At 41.5% G+C, this 25,268-nt stretch overlaps 1 protein-coding gene across 6 annotated transcripts in view; it reads right to left on the reverse strand.

Moving 5' to 3' along the window:
* Positions 1-17,851: 17,851 nt before the first annotated feature.
* The window catches only part of AMOT (angiomotin), a 66,023-nt gene continuing 58,606 nt past the window's right edge, over positions 17,852-25,268 (reverse strand). For all 6 annotated transcript variants that reach the window (XM_019019733.4, XM_063703264.1, XM_004064735.5 and 3 more), the window contains 3 exons: positions 23,815-24,047; positions 21,919-22,611; positions 17,852-21,586 (listed from right to left, as the gene is read on the reverse strand). In XM_019019733.4, the coding sequence (XP_018875278.1) occupies positions 21,489-21,586; positions 21,919-22,611; positions 23,815-24,047 (1,024 nt within the window). In that variant the 3' untranslated portion in view covers positions 17,852-21,488. The remainder of the gene's footprint in view (positions 21,587-21,918; positions 22,612-23,814; positions 24,048-25,268) is intronic.

The following is a 25,268-nucleotide window of genomic DNA, read 5'->3' on the forward strand; positions in this document are numbered from 1 at the left end:
ACAGAATTTGCTTTTGGCTTGGTTGTTCTTGCAGCTTCCTCCAAATTCTACCTACAGAGCGATAGGTTTTAGCAAGAAGTAGAAGCCCTACTTAACGCCTCTAACCTAAACACTGTACTCCAACTTTCCTAGAGAGCCACGCATTGAGTTTTCAGCTGCTTTTTTTTTTCTTTTTCTTTTCCTTTTCTTTTCTTTTTTTTTTTTTTTGTTGTTTTTTATTTTGAAGCAAAGTCTCATTCTCTCATTCAGGCTGGAATGTAGTGGCGCGACCTTGGCTCACTGCACCTCCACCTCTCAGGTTCAAGTGATTCTCATGCCTCAGCCTCCCGAGTAGCTGGGATTACAGGCATGAGCCACCACACCCAGCTTTTTTTTTTTTTATTTTTAATGAGATGGGGTTTCACTATGTTGACCAGGCTGGTCTCAAACTCCTGGCCTCAAGTAATCTGCCTGCCACTGCCTCCCAAAGTGCTGGGATTACAGGCATTAGCCACCACTCCCAGAGTTTTCAGCTTTTCTATTAAAGTGATATTTTGTTCACCCTTTGGCTACTGATCCTTGCAAATCTTTCCATACAGGATCTCATAAGGGGAAGGGCTGGTTGGCAAGGCAGGATTTTAGCAGTCCCTGGTTTTATAGACTAATGCCATCTAAATACTAGCAAAATTTTACCCCAATTCCTAACAGAAAGCTTCTCTCCTGGGTCTCTTTTTTATCTCAGGCTGTTCCATCCCAGTCTCCATTACTAACCTCTTTTTCTTTTGCTCACTTCTTAAGTGCTGCTGTTCTTTCTTTGTCCTTTTTCTCTTTGCATTCTGTATACACTCTATGCAATTTCAGCTGGGCCTGTGGCTTTAAATACAACATACAGATGGATGAATCAAAAATCTTTATCTCTAGTCTAGAGCTCCCTCCTGAGCTTCAGACCCATATATCCATCTACCTACATGGCATCTCAGCTTGAATGTGCCAAAGGGAGATCGAACGTAATGTTTCCCGCACAGATTATCTCTACTCCCCACTCTACCAGCCTTCTCCTCCTGTGTACTCGTAGTCCATTGTACCACTGACCCTACAAAGTGACTCAAGCCAGAAACACCGGGATTCATATTAGATTTCTCTCTCTACTTTCCCCCACTACAGTCAATCATTCACCATGTCCTGTGAATGCCACCTCCTAATTGTCTCTGAAATTCATTCCCATTGCTAATACTTGCCCTAGTTCAGGCACTCATTACGACTCATTGAAAGAGAGAGAGGGAGAGAGAGAGAGAAAAAAACTATTGTCAAAACTTGCTTTAAGTCTGACCCCTTTCAATCAATTCTCCAGGCTGCTGAGAGAATGATTTTCTAAAATGCAAAGCTGGCCATGTCCCTCTCCTGCTTAAAACCTTCTATAACTCTCCAGAGGGTCAAGTCCAAATCCCTGTGTGTGCAGGTGAGACTCCTTATGATGCGGTTTCTGCCTACCTGCTCTGCTTCAGCTTTAAACACTTTTTCAAATACATTCTGTCCCAGTCATCCTGAGAATCTTGCAGTCCCCAACTCCAAACATACCATGCTACTTCTGAATTTCATGCCTTTGCCTGGAATGCCCTTTGTCATAATCCCCCTCCCACACAAATCCTATACTACGTCTTCTCGGAGCTTTGCTAGGTGACAAGCTAGCCAACACCTGATAGACATTCATATTGAGATGTGTGATAATGGCTTCTTTTGGACATATGAACGAATAATAATAGTAATAGCCAATATTTATATAGTGATTACCGTGTGGCAGGCATTCTTTATTTACTTTCTTATATTAATCCATTTAATCCTCATGACAGCTCTGTGAGATAGATACTGTTATCATCCTCATTTTCTCGATGAGGACACTGTATCATGGTCACACAGTTGTAAGTGGTAGAGCAGGTACAATTCCAGGCATTCTGGCTCTGGAGTGTGCGTGTTTTTAATCACTGCCCTCTTGCCATCACATTGCCTTAACTGTGTCACTAGTTTCTGGAAGGCAATATGATATAGCAGTTGAGTGTGGGCTCTTCGGACAGAACTTGTTTCAAATCAAATCTTTGCCACTTACCAGCTGTGTGACCTTGAGCAACTGAATTAACCTCTCTGATTCTCAGCTTCCTCCTTCTAAAATGGGGATATTTGTTGTAAAAATTAAATGAGATAAGCCATATATTTAAGTGCTTAAAACAGTACCTGGCACATATTAAGTATTTCACAAATGCTACCATTGTTGGTTGTTACAGTGATTAAGAGCAATGATTCTCTAATGGTAGGGATTTCAGACATCAAGGAGAAGGGACTGTAGTAAAGCGATTAAGAACAGGATTTTGAATCTTAGCTCTGCCTCTTAATAAATGAGTTAATCTCTCTGCATCAAAATTTCTTCATCTGTAAAATGAGGAAAGCAGTATTTCTTTCTTAGCATTATTTTGAGGATGAAATGAGTTAATAGATGTAAGACACATAGAGCAAACCAGGTATTTAGTAAATGTAGTAATCTCCCCTTATTAAGCAGTTTTGTTTTCCGTGATTTCAGTTATCCATGGTCAACTGCTGCCCAAAAATATTGAATGGAAAATTCCAGAAATAAACAATTCACAAGTTTTAAATTGCCTGCCATTCTGAGTGGCATGATTAAATACCTCACCATCCTGCTTTATCCTGCCCAGGACATGAATCATCCCTTTGTCCATGTAGATGTCAGCCACCTGTTAATCATTTAGTGGCTGTCTCGGTGATCAGATCAACTGCCATGGTATTGCAATGTTTAAGTCACCCTTGTTTTTCTTCATAATAATCCCAAACGGCAAGAGTGATGATGCTGGCATATCATTTTAATTGTTCTATGTTATTATTAGTTATTGTTGTTAATCTCTTAATTTGCCTAATTTATAACTTTACCATAGGGATGTACGTATCGGAAGAAAACATAGTAAATGTAGGCTTCAATACTATCTGTGGTTTCAGGCATTCACTGGGGTCCTTGGAATGTGTCCCCCTCATATAAGGGGAGACTACTGTACTACATAACTGTTGGTTTATAATAACAAATAGATTTCTTTGAAGCCTTTGCCTCTTTTGCCCATATATATGGTTCACCCTAAATGCAACTTTGTTTTGGTAACATCTGTGCCAGACTGCTGCTGCTGCTTTTTTTTTTTTTTGTTTAATTATTAGCACCCTTAAAGGCAGAGACTTGACTTTCTCACTATAATCCCATAGCCAGCACAGTCTCTGGTACATGGTTTGATGAATGAATGAATGGGTCTGTATGGAAATATGAATACATAAACAAAAGAATGAAAAATTGGGCTGAAGTTCTGTGGCTGGTATAACATCTACGGATGGGACCAATTTTTTTAAAACAAACAGTAGAATGGAAAGCTCCCTTCTGCCCACTGTGGGGACTTATTAAATATTTAATAAATGTCCCTTAAATAGCAACATTCAGATGGCATATTCCATTTCATTTAACTCAAAATGCTACTTCATTTTTCTTCATCTGAAAGCAAGCATGACAGATCATTTATTTTGCCTTACATATCAAGCATCTGCCTGAAACAGCTGCTTCTCTTCAAAACCTGTCAGCCTGAGGGTCTGAAACTGATCTAACTAAAGAAAGGTGATGTGGACTTTTGCACTACTCTGTCCACCTCTTCTTTATGGAGACTCTTGAAAACAGAGAAGGCTTTTCAATCCTGACTGTGTATCAGAATAATGTGGGAAGCTTATTAAATATGCAGATACTCAGATCCCATGCCAGACCAACTTAATCATATCCTCTGGGAATAGAGGCCCAGGAATTTGTATTTTTAAATACTGCCCAAATGAATTTTAAGCAGTGCTTTAAAGAAAGTCAAGGTTGGCCAGCAGATGTCACTGAATCTTTCCTAGCCTATACCACCCACCTGTCCTGTTGTCCTAAACTTTACTCATTTACTTGAAAACGATGACTATAGAAAGTAGTTCTGACTGTATTCTTAGAGGCATCCCTAGCTCAGGTCACATGGACCATAAGAAAGAACAAGTGCTCTGTCATACATAGCATCTGGAAACTAAATGTTTTCCTAGGCAGGTTGGTGAAGCAAGGACAGCAGGCAGTTTTGCCTGTGCAGGAAGCAGCCCCCAAGCCTGTGGTTTTTCGTTCTGTCCCCATGCATTGACCTGTAAGGTGATGTAGTCTGAAGAAGCCCCTGTTCCTCTGCATCCCTGGAAATAAATCTGCTCAATGGAGCACAGAATCAAAAACAGCAATAGCAATAATTTACAAATAAAGAAAAATATATTTTAATTTTTAAATTGACTTCAATTTCTATTTATACTTCCAGTTCTAGAGAAGCAGGGGGAGAAACGTACCAGAGGAAGGTGCAGAAATAATCCCATCTGCTACAGAAGGCCTCCACAGAACTTGACCACTAAAAAAAGAAACAGACTGTTCCTTGCTTCAGCGACTCAGCTTCTCATGGTTCAACCTAGCCAGCTTTACCACAGAAGGATTCGGCAATTTGCTCAGAAATATGGCTTTAGTTTAAAACACAAATGACCCCCTGCTAAAAAAACAGTTGTGGATTCCACCAGCCCAACACTGAATTTCATCTATCCTTGTCTGGGGATACAGGCGCCAATTGTTCACATACCACACACTACTCCTCCCTGTGTTTAGGGGCTGCAGATCAGGCTGGGGTTTCTGTTCCTCTTGATTTGTAGCCACTTCCTCCATGGCTCCTGTGTGCAAGTCTGCATGTACCTTGAGTGTGATGGGATGTTTCTTAGCTCCGGACTCCGTAACAAATACCATAGACCAGCATACTTGTATCGACTGGATGGCTTAAATAACAAACATTTATTTTCTCACACTTCTGGAGGCTGGAAAGTCCAAGATCAAAGTCTGTCAGGCAAGGTCAGTCTTCTCACAGTGTCCTCACATGGTCTTTCCTCAGTGCATGCTCATGGGAGGAGAAAGAAACAGAAAAGCAGTGGGAAGAGAAAGAGATAGAGAGTGCTCTCTTCCTCTTCTTAAAAGGCTGCCAACCTTATTGGATTAGGGCCCTACCTTTATGACCTCACTTAACGTTATTACCTCTTAAAAGCCCTATCTACAAATGCAGTCACATTGGGAGTTAGGGCTTCAATATATGGATTTGGGTGGGAATGGACACAATTCAGTTCATAGCAGGAAGTATCAAGTAGGTTCACTGTGTACCAGTTACCAACTTGTCTGAGTCTGCTGAAATAGAATACCCACACATGCAACGAGTTACATGAAGCAGATTTATTACTTACAGGTAGGCAGCAAGGGACAACAGATGCCTAGAATTCATTATGAACTGGTCCCCCAAGGCTCAGAAAGCTGCCTGGGGTGGATGGAGTCTTGACTGAGTATGCCCCCACTTTCACTGTAGATGAGAGACCCCAGAAAGCAACCCACCCTGGGTTTTACACCTAGAGTCACAGGACTCACTGGGCTAAAGCATCCCTGTTTCTTGGGGTAGGGAGGTGCTGAAACAGTCTGGGCTGCTCCAGCCAGCTCCCCACTTATCTCAGGATGTTTCATTCCCAGCACATTCTAGTCTTTCTGGAGAACTATGGGCAAGAAAAGGGGAAAAAATGATTAGATCTAAAACTATTCAGAAAATAGTCCTGCAGGAAGTCGGTGTAAAAACACTGAAAACGGACACTTAGGCCAGCCTGCAAGCAATTTCTGGAGAGGTCCAACCAAGAAAGAGAAGCACATATCAGACAAGGGAAAGAGTTACCAGCCAACACGCCAGTCAGTCTGCACTCTGCAACCCTCACCTCCCACTTCTACACTCAACCAGTTGCCATCCCCAATGGATGGATGTGTACCTCTGCCAAGGGGTGTCGCTTTAGCCCACATTTCAACAGGTACCCCAGGAAGTAGATTTATGCTCTCTAGGGCTCAATTATCTTCCTTCCAAAAAGAAGGAGAAGGAGAAGTTGGATGATTTGGGTACCAATTATCAGCATGATAAGTAAGAAAAAATGAGTATTAGCTAGGTATCACAGGAGCAGATAAATGATCATAATTGCATTTGTAGAGTATGGTTTACTTTGACTAAGTATATTCTGGCACATTACATCACTTGGTCCTCAAAGTAAACCAGGAGTTATTATTCTCATTTATCAGATGAGGAAACAGATGCCAAGGAGCTATGACAGTGTCCAAAGTCACAAATCCTGTTACTGTTGAAGTCAATGCTGAAGTCTTAAAGAATGTCAGCAATCATCAACAAAGTAACAGGGCCACACTGGCCCCTTGAGCATCAGAAGTGCTGTATGTACACAGCACCACACAATTTAGCACTGGTTTCCTCCAATTACTTTGTTTGCATTTATTTGGTTTCTATGAACTGGAAGTTTCTCAAAATCAGGGGCCCAGGCTTATGTATTATCGTATTGCCCGTAAGGCTTACTATAGGACTGCACTAAGGTGATGAACTTTCGGCCAGGCACAGTGGCTCACGCCTGTAATCCCAGCACTTTGGGAGGCCGAGGTGGGCGGATCATGAAGTCAGGAGATCGAGACCATCCTGGCTAACACGGTGAAACCCCGTCTTTACTAAAAATACAAAATATTAGCTGGGCGTGGTGGCGGGCGCCTGTAGTCCCAGCTACTCGGGAGGCTGAGGCAGGAGAATGGCGTGAATCCGGGAGGCGGAGCCTGCAGTGAGCCGAGATCGTGCCACTGCACTCCAGCCTGGGCAACACAGCCAGACTCCGTCTCAAAAAAAAAAAAAAAAAAAAAGATGATGAACTTTCTGAAAATACTTCTTTCTTTCTTTATTCCTTTTTAGAGACAGGGTCTGGCTATGTTGCCTAGGCTGATCTCGAACTCCTAGACTCAAGTGATCCTTCTGCCTTGGTATCTCAAAGTGTTGGGTTTACAGGGGTGAGCCACCATCGTTGGCCCAATACCTAATGTTGATAATAACACTCTACAATTTGCAAAGGGCCTTCACATATTCGATCTTTGTGGAAACTACAAGAATAGCATGTTTAAAAATGTCACTTCGTTTACCAATCCTCATGATGCTTATTTTAATCCTATTTTAGTGTAGTCATTTTATAAAACATTTACTGAGAACTTACCATTATTTTTATTATTAATAACTAACACTCTTTGAGCACCTACTATGTAGCAGGCATTAAATCGGGCACTGTGACAAATGCTGAGGACACCTAAAGAAATCACATGTACTTTTCTAAAGGAGTGTGACTAAATAAGTACTGCAGCATGATAAATGTCTGGTAAGTGATTATTTGGCCTCTGGACTGTACTCCTCCAATGATGAGGATCTAATCCTTCTCTAAACAGCTCATTCCATTTTTGGAGAGTTTAGATAGAAAGCTCTCACTGCAGAAATTTCACTCCCCTTTGGTTCTACCTGTTGCTCATAGGCCTAGCCTTGGGGCTATATAGTGTAAATCTTCCTTTTCACTTGACAGCCCTTCAAATATTTGAAGATGACTGTCATTATCAGCACCCCCTCTTCAGCTTCCCTGTCTCTGCCTCTGTCTGCCTGGACTACCCCACAGCTGGACCTACTGATCTACCCCAAGGACTCTATCCCACCTCAGGAAGCACTCAAGCAGCCTGCCTCAGGTTCCTTCATTCTAAATTCCAACTGCTGGGGCTTTGCGTTGGGGCACTTTCCTTGTTCTGTTAATTTCTGAATTGCAGCTTCTTCCCCACCTGTGCCCTAGTTTGGAAAAGAAGGCTTCTCGCTGGATCCCTCATCTGAGTTTCTGGCCTGAGAAACGTGGCTGTGAAGAGAAGGAGATGAGGCTGCAGCTTGAGCACCTTGATTAGATTGGGGGAGGACCCAGGGAGGAGGGAAGAGGTTGCAGACAAGGGAAACTGGGAGCTTGTGGGTGGATCAAGGTGCCTGAGGATGAGAAGGGGGTGAGGTCCAGAGCGAAGATTGAGGTGTGAAAGTTAATCTTGGTCTGGAAGGATGCTTTATCCTCAGAGACCAAAGAAAAATGTGAGTTGAGTGAAGCTGTTGGTAAGTCTGCCATTGGAGAAGGCTGGACATTGAGGTTATTCCTGAGGCAGATTTTGAGCTGGTTAACACCAGCACAGCAATAGTAGCTGTTGACAGCTGAACTGCTTTCCGACTGGCTCAACAACTGCGCTCTACCTATTGCTATATGTTTTTAATATGAACCTCGTGTTCCCAACTGCAGACTCTGCTTCCACATTGAAATGGGCATTGACTGCTATCTGTGAGTAAGGGAGGTGAATATTTGCAGGTTGTGTGAAAAGAATACTATGTGTGGAATACTTGCTTAGGGGAACAGGACACTGGCCAAGGACAAGTACAGAAGATCCCAGCTGAAATTGGAGCCTATGAATGTGTGATGGCACCAATCTGCACATCTTTCTCCAGCAACCACAATAGCTCAATACAGGAGGGGGGAATGCAGTTTGCTAGATTAATCATTCATTCATTCATTCATTCATTCATTCATTCATTTATTAAAAGTATTTACTGAGCACTTACTTTGCATCAGGCACTCTTCTGGGCTCTGGAGATACAGTAATGAGCAGATATAGACAAGGTCATTTGCAATATCAAAATGGCTGTAGAAGTCAGCATATTCCCTTTCATTTCCTGGAAATCATGCAAGAGCAACAAGGGGAATGCAATAAAAAATCCCTACAAGCTCCACGCATCTACTAAGACAGATATGATGTACAGATTCAAAAAGGTATGTAGTAGCTGCCAAAAGTAACAAAAATACGAGAAAAAAGGGAGAAACCGGAAGACAGGGAGGAAGGAATGGGAGGCAGTGAAGAGAAGTGCTGAGAATATAGAAAGGATGGCGTAGATCTCAGAAAGCTTTAACAAAAATATACTTCCTGAAGATGAGGGATCCACCTGAGTTGTAAAAACTATACCCTAGTTTTCAACAAGTTCAGAAACCAGGATGAGTAGAGCAGGGGCAAATGCCCTCCCAGACGAAGTTTGGCTTAGAGTGGCTGAAGAGGTGGGACTAGACAAAGAACCACACAAAGGAGCCATATTTGCAGTAAGCAGTCTGTTTCTCTGCCTGTAGCGGAAGAGGTTTTTGACTGTGTTAAGTAAAATTTATAGGAGGCTATTGATTTGGACTGAGCTCCTGCACTAGGCCCCAACAGACCAAACCAAAATGGAATCATCCATGCTAAAGATACACCAACAAGCTGAAACTAAGTTGTTTATCTGATCTTCGGAGAAATCAGGAGAGAAAGAAAGAAAATGGCCAAATCCCCAAATAGGCCAGTTTTAGTCAGCATGATAAGGAAGTCCCCTCTGCTTTAACCTTTACAAGGAAGGTATGTTTCAAATGATGGATCTGCTTTTTGTTTCTTGTTCCTGCTTTCTTCAGCCTTTTTCTGTCTATAAATACTCACTGCCCAAGTTGCAGACTGGAGTCCTCTGAACCTCTTTGGGTTCTGAGTACTGCTCAATTTATGAATCATACTTTGCTCAAATAAACACTATTAATTTTGTCTAAATTTTTTCTTTTTTTCAGATTGTGAAACATGGAGGACTACCTTGGTCCATTTTTCCATCAGTGGAGCCACCTGTAAGTAGCTGAGCTAGGATAATCCAAATCATGCAAAGGTGGATAATTAAAAATGGACTGGCACAATATTGATAAAACCACACTATTTTTTAAAAGGTGGAAAAGTACAACAAAAACAAAACACCACAAAAATTTTGCTGCTGAGTAGATTAAAACATTCCTCCATAAAATTTTAAAAATAAGTAATTAACCATCTAAATGAAGAATAGAAAGCGGAGATTAATGAACTGTGGAAGAGATGGTGATACAACAGAAGAAAGTGAAACTTGAGCTGGCAGAACTCAGTGGAAGTGGTCAGATTCTGGGTAAATTGTGAAGGTAGAACTGATGAGATTTGCTGATGGATTGGATGTGTAGTATGAATTACATAGGACAATTTTAATATATATACATATATACACATGCATATATATGTATATATGATGTACAGATTCAAAAATATATGTAGTAGCTGCCAAAAGTAACAAAAATATGAGAAAACAAGGGAGAAACCAGAGGAAAGGGAGGAAGGGATGGGAGGCAGTGAAGAGAAACACTGAGAATATAGAAAGGACGGCATAGATCTCAGAAAGCTTTAACAAAAATATACTTCCTTTAACAAAAATATACTTCCTGAAGATGAGGGATCCACCTGAGTTGTAAAAACTATACCCTAGTTTTCAACAAGTTCAGAAACCAGGATAAGTAGAGCAGGGGCAAATGCTCTACTTATGTACTTTGTACATAACCAAAGAAATTAACATATATATGTTATATTCCTGTGTGTGTGTATGCTATATTTCTTTGGTTATGTTTCTTTGTTATGTTTCTTTGAAGATTCTTGACTAATACAAGTATCATCTCTTTCTACTCTGATTTCCCTGTATTATACTTTCTCTCATGTTGGAGATCCCACAAAGGCAAAGTTGAGTTGGAGATACATTCAGTTTGTGTTTAGCGAGATATGTTTATATGGTTTTCAGTCAGTCCTGTGTGTAGATAAATCATTGCTTACCTATCCTGGTAAAGGAATGGCTTCCAGAAATACCCCTACAGTTTATTCTGCTAACTTATCCAGCATGGTAATTACAAAGGTGCAAAGCCAGAGGTCTTATCACTATATGAAAGTGTCTTATGGTACTTGGCACTGAAAGTGTGTGGTATTGGAAGAGAAACAAGATTTGAAATGTATGGATTCAGATGCCAGTCCATGACTAATTCCTTCAATCACCTGATGTGCAAAATGGTATGCAGAATATTCAGATCTCATTAATGCCTAAACACAGAGGAAATTCTCTTCTGTTAGGAATATACTCAATAATAGAATGTACACAACTATGAATTGTGCTTTTATTTAATCTGTGATGGGAATTGCATAAAGCATAATTTATCAGAATTATTATGTTCGTAGAGCACAAACATGAATTAGTTCTACAGCACTGAGAACATCTGTGTGTAAAGTTGCGTGCTTTAGCTTCCCAAATATCAGTAATCATAATAAATTTTTATCAACCATGCTAGTGGAAAGACTGAATTATCTCAATATTGCAAAACCATTACCATATAAAGAAGGAAACAAAGAATATGAAGCCAAATATGCAAGAAAAAAAGTACTATGGAGGTGTGTTTGCTGTTAATTAATTAAAAAATACTGTTTAGGGTTTTATATTGTGATGTTTGTGGTATTTCTCAGCTTTTAAAAATTTGTACTTAGCTGTGATTTCTAGTTTTACATAATTAGTATGTGGTTGTGTATTCATAATTTTTAAAATTCTTTTTCTTAAAGAGGACTTTCCAAATTGTGTAAGCTTCAGGACTCACAAAATGTGGATCTGCTGTTGGGTGTGAGAGAAAGAAAAGAGTATTGAAAGATATGCACCACCCCAACCCCCACCCCAGCCTTTTTCTGTTAGATCTTACAACTTTGGCTGTTGCAAAGAATACCTAAGTTATGTATCTGTCACACAACTAGTTTTCAACACGTGGCAGTTCACAAAAAAGTAATTTTATTTTCCCCTTTTCCTATCCCTAGTTATTCCCATGGGTATTATGGTGGCTCAGCAACCGCCACACTTTTCTTGACCATCTACTGAGACATGACAAATGCCTTGAATATTTCCCTCTTACCCTCCCTTGTTTGTGCCACTTAGTCCTTACAAAACTGGATAAATGCAAATTACCACAGACTCATGGCTAAAAATATATACAAACTCTCCTGCCTTTCCTCTGTTTTGGTCTCCTCAGATTTTGGGGGCAAATTCATTCTTGTGGACCTGTCTTCTTTGGAAAATGATATACAAAGTAGGAGAATGGAGTAGGTATAGCCAAAATGGGAGACTAAATTATCAAATACAGATACAACTATTGAGGAAAAAAATTGAGGCTTCATGGGTAAATTTGCAGGCCTGTAGAATATTTTCAGTATATTCAGATTAAATTTTTTTTTTCTGTGCTGCATAGCCAATTTGGGATCCGTGTGAAAGAATTTATGACCTCAGAGGCAGTATTTAGTCTCATGGAATCACGGAATGTAAGAGCCAGAAGGGACATTAGAGATCATAATCCAGTGACCTCATATTACAGAACGGTCATTGGAGGTAAATGAGCTGGCCAAGATTACAAATGTGGTTGTGGTTGCCTCAAGAACTATAAACCATGTAAACCAACAACAAAAGTAGCCAACAACATGACCTGTTTGATCAGAGCAGTAAATCCAACTACTTAGAGTCATATATGGGGAGCTGAATAGGCAGCCATTTCACCATAGGTACTATGGGTGAATTAAGAAAATAAAGTGACTGTCCACTGAAGTACCAGGGTGTGTGATAGCTAATACCCACACCAGACTTTCCCATTTGATAACATGCAGTTGGGAGTCTGTTATGTAGCAAGGGGACTGAAGAGATGAAGAGAAGTATATAAATGCCAGGAAATCCTTGGCCAGTGCTTCTCAAAGTATGTGCTTTCAGAAGGAGCTACAAAGATCTAGCAATTCCACTACTGGGTACATATCCAAAGGAAATGAAATCAGCATGCTGAAGAGATAGCAACATTCTCATGTTCATTGTAGCACTGTTCACAGTAGCAAAGATATGGAATCAATCTAAGTGTTCATCAATGGATGAATGGATAAAGAAAATGTGGGGTGTGTTTGTGTGTGTGTGTGTGTGTGTGTGTGTGTGTGTGTATGCAGAATGGAATACTATTCAGCTGTAAAAAAGAAGGAAATTCTGTCATTTGCAGCAACATGGATGAGCCGTGAGGATGTCATGTCAAAGTGAAACAAGCCAGGCACAGAAAGAGAAATACCGCATGATCTCGCGCATATGTGAAATCTAAAAAGTTGTCCTCATAGAAGTAGAGAACAGAATGGTGGTTACCAGAGGATGGGGAAGGTAAGAGGAAGGAGAGATATAAAGCTATATAGTTAAATAGAGGGAATAGGTTCTGGTGGTCTATTGCATAGTAGGATGACTAGAGTTAACAATATATTGTATATTTCAAAATAGCTAGGAAGAAAGGTTTCTGGATCTTCTCATTACAAGGAAATTATAAATCGTTAAGATGATGGATATGCTATTCCTGATTTGATTATTATACAATTTGTACATGCATTGAAATATCACACTGTACCCCATAAATATGTACAATTATTGTGTGTCTATCATAATTTTTTTTTAATCCCCTGGGAAGCTTGTTAAAATGCAAATTCCTTGGTCTTACTCTAGAAGTACAGGATAAGCGTCTCTGGGAGCAAGGCCAGGGAAAACGTGATTTCAAGACAGATGGTTTGGAGCACACTTCAAAAATAGTTGCTCTAGGTTAATATCAGAGAAAATAATGATGTCATCTCAGTAGCATCCTTTGAGCATAAAGAAAAAAAGATATTCATTACATTGTGTGACAATGATTCTGATGGAATAATAGTTCAAGATCTCTGCATCCTGGTTCCAAATTCACTAACTGTAAAACTTTGGGTTAGTTGTTTTACCTCTTGTGACACCATTTTACTCACACTACAATTGGAAGCTTTTGAAAGATTGTAAGCAGGGAAATGACATGATATTAATTATATTTGTTGCTGACTAGTGACTGGAATAAAAACAGTGGGACAAGATTGAGCATGGCAGGCTGGGCACAGTGGCTCACACCTGTAATCCCAACACTTCGGGAGGCTGAGGTGAGTGGATCACTTGAGGTCAGGAGTTCAAGACCAGCCTGGCCAACATAGCGAAACCCCCATCTCCACTAAAAACACAAAAATTAGCTGGGCGTGGTGGCAGGTGCCTGTAACCCGCTACTTGGGAGGCTGAGGCAGGAGAATCACTTGAACCAGGGAGGCCAAGGTTGCAGTGAGCCAAGGTCGCGCCATTGCACTCCAGCCTGGGCAACAAGAGTGAGACTCCGTCTCAAAAAAAAAAACAACAACAAAAAGAGATTCGGCATGACATATCAGTGAATAGGCTACTAAAATAGTCTAGGTGAAGGATAATGGTGGCTTAGAATAGGCTGTTGGCAGTAGAGTTGGAATGAAGTGAATGAGTTTTGAGATTTATTTTGATAGGATCAGTAATAGATTGGATGTTAGCTATCAGAGAGAGAGAGGTATCAAGGATGACTCATGAGTTTCTGATTTTGTAATGAATGGTTGAGGTTCTTGGAGGTTATGAATTGATTGCAGGTTCAAGTGATTGAGTTTGAGGCCAAGAATAGATGGGTAAGAGCTAAAAGTTTGGGAGGAAATGGAGGCATTGAGGGATTTGAGGTCTCTTTGATGTGAAAAGGTAGATAGAGTCAGAGCAGGCAAACTGAGAGGGTGGGAGACTGTGGTCAGAGAGTGGGGTACTGGTGGACATGTCCACAGTGGAGCAGTGCTGATTGATGATCAGCTCTGGGTTGGCCATGGGCACAGTGAGCTGAGGTGGAATGGACGTGGAGGTCAGTGAAGGCAGAGAGGCCAAGGAGCTGATGGGCCAAGATGCTGTCTGGGTTGTTTGGGGTAGAGAGACAACTGTGACCCAGGGCCCAAAACCATCAGTGCACTTGGGATAGTGACCAACTTAGTAGACGAGGGTAAACAAGGAACAGCTGGATGACAGGGACATTAAGGGAGACAGAGCTTTTTATATGAGTGAAGGAGAAATAATAAGTTGGAACCTACACTGGAGAGCCTTAAAAAAAAAATCCTGCCCTTTGATATGTGGGTTGTGAGAGAAGGAACCCCTCTTATGTTTCAATTTAAAGCATGAGTTGTGGTATCAAACCAAGAAGCTTTGTAAGTGGCAAAGCACAAACATGCTGTCGTTTTGTTTGTTTGATGTGTTACATATTTTGGTTCCAGATATAACACTTGACTTTTTCATTATTAAAAATCTTATCATTATGCATATTGAAATATTTATGGATGAAATGCTATGATGTCTGGGATATGCTCCAAAATAATATAGGGTGGGTGGGGGTGATAAAGGAAGCAAGATCAGCCATGTATTGATAATTGTTGAAGCCTAGAAATGAGTAAATGGAGGTGCCCTAGGTATTCAGTTTTTGCATATGCTTGAATTTTTCCTTAATAAAAAGTTAAAGAAACCATCTCATCTTTATAGATTCAGCCCTTTGCTTTGACTGGCATCTTTTTTGTTTTGTTTCGTTTTCATTTTTGTTTTTGAGACGGGGTTTTCGCTCTTATTGCCCAGGCTGGAGTGCAATGGCGCGACCTTGGCTCACGGCAACCTCCGGCTCCCGGGTTCAGGTGATTCTTCTGCCTCAGCCTCCCGAGTAGCTGGGACTACAGGCATGCGCCACCACGCCCAGCTAATTTTGTGTTTTTAGTAGAGATGGGATTTCTCCATGTTGGTCAGGCTGGTCTCAAACTTCCTACCTCAGGTGATCTGCCCACCTGGGCCTCCCAAAGTGCTGGGATTATAGGCATGAGCCACTGTGCCCAGCCTTGACTGGCATTTTTATATTCTTACTTTGTTAGCCTCTCCTATCCCTTTCCACAAGGTTCACAGGGACAGGTATTTATCCCCATTTTACTGATAAACTTCTCTGATCCTGTTAAGGAACTTGCCCACAAGTAAGTATCTGTTTAGTGGCAGCTGTAGGACTGAAACTTTATGTTCTCTTGACTTCTAGACTAGTATATTCTACCACCTGACTGAGTGAGTTTGTGTTTCCATTTAGTAGGTTGTTAAAATTCAGAGCAGTTCTCTAGGGACTTTGATCTTGGAAACGGAGTCTTCATTTGATTGCGGGTCTGACAAAGTGAGATTGTCCTTGCACATGCTATGCCTTCTGCATGGAATGTTGATCCCCATCCTCTGGTTCACTTAGTTAACATCTACATATCCTTCAAAGCTCAGTTTAGTTCCTCTCCACTCCCCTCTCCCTATGCCATCCCAACAATCATTCCCTCCTTTGCATTAGTTCTGTATTCTTGTTCAAACCTTTGCTATTTCATGTATCACAATGAATTATAAATGTGTGTGTCTGTGTGTGGTTTTCTGTAATAAGCTAGAATCATGGACTATTTTTAAATTTTGTATTCTAGGGCCATCTACATAATGGCACCATCTAGTAAGTAGTTATTCGACAACTCACATGTGCCTGAATCCACTGGTAGAGGCTATTAGCAAATAAAAAAACATGGAGACCAAAATACATACCATGGGCTTGGTTAGTTTGTGCATCTAAAGAGTGGGTATTTGTAATGTGTTATAAAATTTTGGTGCTGTGGAGAACATTTTTCTTCTTGGAAACTAAGTCCTGTAACACAGGGCTCTTCACTGAAATACAAGGGCAATTGCCAGTCAATGTAGAAAGTGATCTAAGACCAAACCATTTACATTTTTTTCTCCAATAAAAACCTTACCGCAGAATAAGATGGAGGTGGGAAGCAGAACATTTTTTTTTCTGCCACTGTGTAACTCATATAGGGTGTGCAGATCACTTATCTCAATAAGAAATGCACACAGAAAGGGAGAGATGAAGTACCATGCAGATGCCAGATCAGTTATATAAATGGATAATAATATCTAGAAATGCTCCTACAATGCAATCTAACACTTTTTTTTTTTTTTTTTGAGACGGAGTCTCACTCTGTCGTCCAGGCTGGAGTGCAGTGGCAAGATCTTGGCCCACTGCAACCTCTGCCGTCCGGGTTCAAGTGATTCTCCTGCCTCAGACTCCCAAGTAGCTGGGATTACAGGCACCTGCTACTGCGCCTGGCTAATTTTTGTAGTTTAGTAGAGATGGGGTTTCACCATCTTGGCCAGGCTGGTCTTGAACTCCTGAACTCGTGATCCACCCGCCTCAGCCTCCCAAAGTGCTGGGATTACAGGCATGAGCCACCATGCCAGGCCAATCTAACACATTTTTGAAGGAACATTTGCTTTTTCTTTCAACAAGTGACTGCTCCTTAAGAAACGGGCGCAATACATTTCTGAAAAGAATGCTTTGCAAAGCTCTGTAAGGTCTGGTTAACTTAATACCTTATCTTCTTTGTCCTGAAAAAGAGGGAAGCCTTTCATCCATACGGTTTTCAAAGCACTTATCATAAATATGGAGGGAATCAAGTCCAACTTTAAGAAAAATCAAATTTACAGTTGAATGAATTCTAGACCCCTGCCCTACCCTTTCGCAACACCCATCAACTCTATTTCACTGTGAAAACGTGTCATTTCAAAGTCCTTGGGGATCCTTGCCTCACCAGTCAGGTTTGGAACTCATTGGTAAACAGGAGGCACAGAAAGGGCAGTGTAAAGGCAGCCTTAACATTTTCAGTGAAGAGCCAACTCGTTTGTGGTTTTGATTTGTTTTTAATAACAAGCTCCCTCAACCAAAACTGATGAATTGGCATCAGAACAAGGGTACAAAAGGAATATCAAGGGGCCTTCCAAAATGCTAACCAAAGGATGAATTCTCTGCTTTGGGTGGCCATCATTTTATCCCTAGAAACCAGAAGATAAAAAGATGCAAAGCTTTTAATATATGCTGCCTGAGTATATAAAGAGACCGATTAGAGCATGTGGCCTGTGGTGTTGTCTTAATACTTTATAATCTATAATCACATTCCATACTTCAAGCAAATGCAAATTCTGCTGCACGCTGCCCTTGAAAGGCAATTTCACTGCATACTGAATTGAAAGTAATCACTGATACAGCACAAATAAAGCCTCTGTCGGGTAAACACCAAAGCATTTTCCACACGGTACTGCATTTTAAAATAGCTAACTTTATTGTCAGTGAAAAGATAGGCACAAAGTGGATTTAAACCTGCTTAACTTTATTGGAACTAGCTCAGTTGATTACAGAATGGGGTCACAATCATTAGGGGACCACATACATTTTAAACCAAAGGCGATTCTTCTCTAGCCATCTGCCAACCCCAGCTATCCATTTTACAAACACATGCCATTAATCACAAGGGAGGCCAGAAGGAGGTTTCATGGCTCCATGTAACCCATCGTTGCTACTGGAAAAAAATAAACAAACTCCCGACACTTGTCCTACTGATGATGGATGGCACTTGGAAGACATATTTCCAAGAATCGTGGCAGGCTGAAATTGGTGGCAATTAGCCCACAGCTGATACCTTCCTTTGAAAACATTTCAGTAAGAATGCACTCGTTTTAAGTAACATATTCCATATGCGCATAAGCAATTGAGATAATAGGAGACTGTGTAGCTAACAGATATGAGAATATAATTGATCAAAGTTAGTGCATATGTATACACTTTAAGCTGCCGCATTATGAGGGTTTAGGCTTGTCATAAAAAGTAGTTTGCACAATCAATCAGTTTGTTCATTTTCCAATTGTTATACCCACCCAACAGTGTAACAACAAAAAGAGAACATGACGGGTCTCTGGGTATCTTTCCTATGGCAGATGATGGCAGATATTTTAGGTTCCTGCTGTCTTATTACCTTGAAGCTCAAAAGCAGCATTAAAAGGAAATCCTTCATTAAATCAACAATCAAGATACATGATTTTAAAAGAAAGCTCAAGCTACTTTTATTTCAAAAAAAGACTGTTAATAGGAGTTTCATATCAAGTAAAGTTTGTTCTAATGAAGTTTTTCTATACATGGAACACTGGGGTACAACTGAATTAGAAGGTCCTCAGAGATCACCAAGCAGTACAAGCTAAGACAACCTGGTCACCCTCCTTTCCTGAGGTGCCGGTAAAATGCACAGATAGGTAGGAGTCCAGAAAGATCCCCCAAATGTTATATCCACACAACTGTGAAAAGGTGGCTAATTGAGATTTCTCCCATAAACTTGAATTTTTGGAACAACAACTAGTGGAGATCTTCTGAAAAGGCTGTATCTATCTTCTGCATAATATACTGACATACTCTTCTTCCCTCTCCTGGATGTACAATGTTATTTTAGCAAATTATCGGGGACTGGAAACTGAACAGAGAGGAACTGTCTCTGGTGTGAGAGGGTTCTGGAAAGTTCAAAATAGTACTCAGCCAAGAACTTCTTCCTTTCCCCAAAATACATGAGTCTAAAGAGATGGCTACCACACAATGTGGAATGTATGACATTTGTCACCTTGCAGAATGTGATTAAAATCATGGCTCCCAGAGCCAGCAAAAAGTCTGCCAATGTGTTATAACCATGAAAGGAGTAGGTGAAAAGTGTTTTTCAAATTATTTGGATAGAAAGTAGCTCTCCTGAAGTTTGCTACTTGCTGTTTCTACTATTTGAGTGTTTTTTTCTCCTTATGACTAAAGGGTAGTATGAAAGAGTCTTAACACAACTGCACTTTTAATTTCTATCTGAGATTCACTTTATAACTGAGGACTAATGTGTATGTAACATGATTACCTCATTATTGAAAATGTGAAAGGACTAGCTGAAAATCACATCACCCTCCTTTATGTCTCTACACACACACACGCACACACACAAAATAATTCCTTTGGAAGATAATTAGGAAAGATACCATTCCTATACTCACAGAGGAACCCCAAAAGATTATCTAAGATACCCAATCTCCTAGAAAGAAGTGGGATTGGTTTCTCAGGGGGACATTTATGTGACTCTATGTTGAAATGCAGATCAGAAAAGGGAAAACCTTTTAAAAGGCACTGAAGGAGAGGCAAGACAGAAATTCAGTAGTTTGTCAAGACTGGACAAGCTACTCCAACCAGGGACATTTTACAAGATACATATTCCCTGGACCATGAAGATGCCTTTTCATAAAATGGAATTTAAAAAAGATAAAGAGTTTCCCAAAATAAGCATGGTGATTGGCATAATGGTTAGCTGTGTTGTATGACTTTCAAAAAGTCACTGAACCTCTCCAGTTCTCAGATTCCTCATCACTAAAATGAGGGGGTAGGGCTATATTGCTAAAGTTCTTTCCCACCACTATGGCTCATGATGTAATATATCAGGCCTACTCTTCTATTAATCTGGTTTCTAACTAAGACATCCCAAAACCTCTACCCCCCACCCTTACCTAACACCCCCCACTTCCCTCACCCTCCCTATACCCCTTAAAACTGATCTTAATGATGCTATCTGCAGATTTGCCACCTTAATGAAGGGCAGACAGGTGACACAGGGCAGGGACCTGTGGCAACTGGCATCCTTCTGTGTCCTTGGAGGCAGCCCTATGGCAAGGCTTGGAGCCATTGCCTCCTTTGATCTCTACCCACATGCACATTTCCTGCTGCTTCCCAAAGGTATTCCAAGATGGAGTCACTGACAGTGAGAAGAGGTAGTTGAGGATACTGCTGCAATCCACCTCTCCCCCGACTGCAGCATGGTACTTTGGGTTTCTCATGCTATTCCCTTGGAGGTGATAGTCAAAAACGCCTTTTAAGACATATGCTTAGAATTTGACAAACAAAACAAGTTATTTCAAAGTAGTCACCAGAAATTCAAAGCACTCAACCTGTCAACAAAGATCCTTCCTCACTTTGCAAATGATTGGCAATTTGAGACTGGAGACCCAGCCAGTGAATCTGTGCTGTAGAAGAAATAAACACTAAGCTGATTGGTCTTACTAAATGCAAGCAAGCTGTGTTCATGGCTACACACAAACCATGGAAGTCTGCGTATAGCACCTCATGCAACTCTCCATCAAGGCCTCTGATGGTCTAATTCCCTAAGAGAGAGGAAGTTGCGCATCACTCAGTTAATGTACTCTCCCAGCATCTGAAAGCAATATATTAATTATCCAAATGCATAAATTACTCCAGAGCATATATATGAATGTATGAACCTCCAGGAGGGAACCAAAAGAATCCGTTTCCAAAGCACCACTGAAATGAAGACAAACACAATTCCCTGGGGCAGGGTAGCTGGGAAACTGGAAGAAAAAATTAGCTCCAGTACCCTTCTGCACCCCAAAACTCCCTACCTTTTTTCCAGCTTACACAGCTCCTGAAACTATTCCCTTTTGTAAGCCTGAGGTGAGCGCTTTCTCCAGCTGCTGCACAGGACAGTAACTATACAAAACAGCACACACTCAATTCTCTCCAGCTTCCCACTTCCAAACTACGTGTTATACACTGTCTTCCACACATACTGTGCTCTTCAATAAAAAATGATCTAGAATATGGAAAATTTAAACAAATTTAAGCACATTGAAAACATCGATGTATAGCCACCTGTTAACAGTCCCAGTATTCGTATAAATTCAAACAATAAGCTTTAGAGCACATTCTGATTAATCTGTCTTTAGAGGTACTCCCTAAGCATACCAAAATAGACTGGTGTTCACATGGTATTACTCAAGTAGTACATTGTTCCAATAAAAAGTCCTGTTAAAAAAATCCCCTCCCCACAACTCTTGTCCTCACACTCAAAACAAGAACCAATAAAAGGGGGAAAATGATTAAAAGCATTTTTGCTGATAATCTGCAGCTCTTGATTTGGCTGTTTAGATGAGATATTCCACCATCTCTGCATCAGGCTCTTGTCCCAGGATCTGAATGGGAGTTTTTCTTTCCAGAGTATTGGAGTGGAACACAGGCCCATCTAAATGGAAATAAGGGTTAGAAAACACTTAGGGATGAAGAAAAAACCCATATTTCTAGAACTAGACACCATCAGAGCCCTCGTGAAGCCAATGGCAAAGTGAGACTTGCCTGCCACCACCCTCATTTACTTCTGCTAAGATAATGGCCTCTACTCATGCCTGTTCCCATCTTGGTGGATGAGAAGTCATTTACAGACTCTCTTCTCTCTCCTTTAGAACGTGAAAAACTCAGTCCAAATGATAACTCTGCCCAGACATCAGGCAACAAGAAATAAATCTGTATTTGAGAGCAGAACTAAACCAAAACCTACCTGCTAAAGGGAATAATTACCTGTTTTGTCTGGATTGCAGGTCAAACTTGGTATAGACAAACGATGTGGTCCAGGACCGGTAGCTGGACTTGCAGGAACCTCAGCCTGAGCCACAGCTGGAGTTGGAGTTGGAGCTGGAGTTGGAGCCACAGCCGGAGCTGAAGTTGGTGCCTGAGTCTGAGCAGGAGCAGAAGCCTGAGCCGCTGCTGGAGCTGGAACCGGAACCAGAGCCGGAGCTGGAACTGGAGCCGGAGCAGCTGGAGCAACCTGAACAGCAGCAGCAGCAGCAGCAGCAGAAGGAGCAACGGCAGCAGCTGAGGCAACAGAGGCAGCGGCTGGAATCTGACCAGCAGCAGCTGGAGGAACAGCAGCAGCAGTAGCAGCAGCAGTGGCTGGAGACGGGGCAGCAGCAGCAGCAGCAGCTGGAGCAGCAGCAGCAGCAACAGCAACTGGAGCAGCAGCTACCATGGTGGTGGTGATGGTGGCAGCAGTGGCAGTGATGGCGGCAGCAGTGGCGGCAGCAGCAACTGGAGCAGGAACAGAGATGGGAGCAACAGCTGCAGTTTTGTTCGATTCCGTCCCACGTTCAGTTTGGGTACTGCAGTCTCGGCTGCCTGTCTTGGAGTGAGCCGAGAGCAGGGGAGTCGAGGGGGGCACAGGCGAGGGTGTGGAAGGGACATATTCAGCACGGTAGTCTCCACCCAGGAGAATGCCTACAAATGAAAGAGGAACAGACGTTAGAAAACAATAGGTGATTCAAATCCAGACATCTAATTACCTGTTCTCCCATTCAAATTTCAGAAGAAATTTATTTATTTATTTTTAAATAAATAAATATTTATTTAAATATTTATTTAAATATTAAATATTAAATAATTTAAAATATTCTAAATTATTTATTTTTGCCTCCAGGGAACCCAGAAATCAGCGTGTGAGGCTCCTCCAACCATGGCTAAAAGTTTCTTACAGACTTCGAAGATCCCTTCTGGTCCTCATCCATCACCTGGCACAACATATTAAGCCTGTAAGTGACCTGGGTATCTGTTTTGATTTATTTTTCCAATGGTGATTGGGTTCCACCAAGTTGTCAGAATGCTCCTACTCGGCTCCACTTATAAACCATTACCACACGTTACCAGGGAGCAAGAAAGGATCTGGGGAAGAAGTCTGTTGACACAGATTGAGTGTGGTAATAATTGTGTGATCTAAGGTTCTCACCATGACCATAGTCCCCAAAATGCTTATTCTAACCAAAAGATATTACAAGTATCAGAGGACCAAGAAAGGAATTAAAAACAACAAAAAGGGTTAAAATAAAAATATATATAAGCTTCCTTCCTCAGGCTCTAGAAATGTGCCTCGTGGTATCCACAATATGTCTGGGGTTTTGATTAGAGGGGAGGGAATGGACAGGAACGGAATGAAAAAGTACATTCTGTTCTCATCTCACAACACTGTGGGAACAAAACCTGCTACCCAAACGATTTAGTGTAACTAAAACTCTGGGTTCTCCTATTATAGAGGAGGAAGGAACACAGAAATGCCGGAATTTTGACATTTGGAACGACACAAAGGCCACATGGGCTTTGGAGAAAGATAAAGGTGCCACATGGCAAAGGCCAAATCTGAGAATAGTTTAGAGGAAATTAGAGTTATCTTCCTTCACACCCAAATGAAACTCAAGATTCTTGTCCTCTAGACCTTGGCCTCAATTGGTATTCTCACCGGGAGACTTCAAAGTGTGGAGGAGCTCCAGAATGTGGAACTAGGGTCTCAGGAGGGAAAAAAAACCCAAAACCCTGGTACACCTTCCTCTCTAGAACCTGGACCATCATCCCTTTTCCTTAAGCATGGGTGCTTATCTCAGGGCTCTCTTTGAACATGTGACTATAATCTTCCTTATTTACTGTCATTACCTAGGCTCCCCTTCCAGCTCTTGTCGTCTCGCTTTTCTTCCATGATGGGGGAGCCAGTCAGGGTGGATGAGTGGGAGAGCAAGCCTGATCCAGCATTGGAAATGGACATCAGAGACTTCGCTGGCCGCATGCACGACAGCTGCTCTGTCTTGCTCGGCTCCTTCCGGGAACGCTGCTGGAGTACTTTGATCATGGCATCCTTCTCAATAATCTGTGCATGGAGGGTCTTAATCCTAGGAGCCAAAGACAAAGAACATAAAAAGACCTTGTTGTGGGCTGGGCGTGGTGGCTTACGCCTGTAATCCCAGCATTTTGGGAGGCCGAGGTGGGTGGATTGCAAAGTCAGGAGTTCGAGACCAGCCTGGCCAACATGGTGAAACCCTGTCTCTACTAAAAATACAAAAATTAGCTGGGTATGGTGGCAGGCGCCTGTAGTCCCAGCTACTCGGGAGGCCGAGGCAGGAGAATCACTTTAACTTGGGAGGCAGAGGTTGCAGTGAGCCAAGATAGTGCCACTGCACTCCAGCCTGGGTGACAGAGCAAGACTGACTCCATCTCAAAAAAAAAAAAAACCTTCTTGCTACCTCCACATTTTGGTCTAATTGACTACATGACTACATGGAGCTCCCATTATCTTTTCGACTAAAGGTTGATCTAGTTAGTTCTGAGTTGCAAAACAAGGGATGGTGTGCTACAGTTTTTAAAACATGTTTTTTCTTTTTTCTGCACACCCAAATGGATACAGCAGAGCATCCAGGAGCTGTTGCTTAAATCTTAGTAAGTCACAATAAAGTACCAGTGAAAAAAAAGGCTGAATATGAGAGAATGAACTGATGTACTAGGTGCTGTAGTGAAGAATCTCAGTCAATGGAAACAATTTACTCAGTGAGAAGATGAGATCTTCTATGAATGAGCGACAACCTTCAGGTAGTAAGTAAATGATCATGTGTTTATAAAAGGAATCAGGTATCCTACCTCCACTTTGAGTAGATGTACTTTTTGTTGTTGTTGTTGAGACGGACTCTAGCTCTGTTGCTCAGGCTGGAGTGCAATGGCATGATCTTGACTCATTGCAACCTCTGCCTCCCAAGCTCAAGCGATTCTCCTGCCTTGGCCTCCTGAGTAGCTGGGACTACAGGTGCCCACTACCACACCTGGCTAATTTTTATATTTTTAGTAGAGACAGGGTTTCACCATATTGGCCAGGCTGGTCTTGAACTCCTGACCTCAGGTGATCCACCCGCCTTGGCCTTCCAAAGTGCTGGGATTACAGGTGTGAGCCATTGTGCCCGGCTGAGCGGATGTTCTTTTACTCTTTTATTAAGCAATCTGCTGTATCACAGGGTTGTGATGCAGTGCTAGAAAGAATACCCCATAGTGCAAATGCCAACAATTCAGCTCAGGCAGAGGGAAGAGGAAAAGCAATTAGGAAGGCCAAAGGGACAGAAACCCTA

This window comes from Gorilla gorilla, chromosome X (genome assembly GCF_029281585.2).
Source record: "Gorilla gorilla gorilla isolate KB3781 chromosome X, NHGRI_mGorGor1-v2.1_pri, whole genome shotgun sequence".
NCBI lineage: Eukaryota > Metazoa > Chordata > Mammalia > Primates > Hominidae > Gorilla > Gorilla gorilla.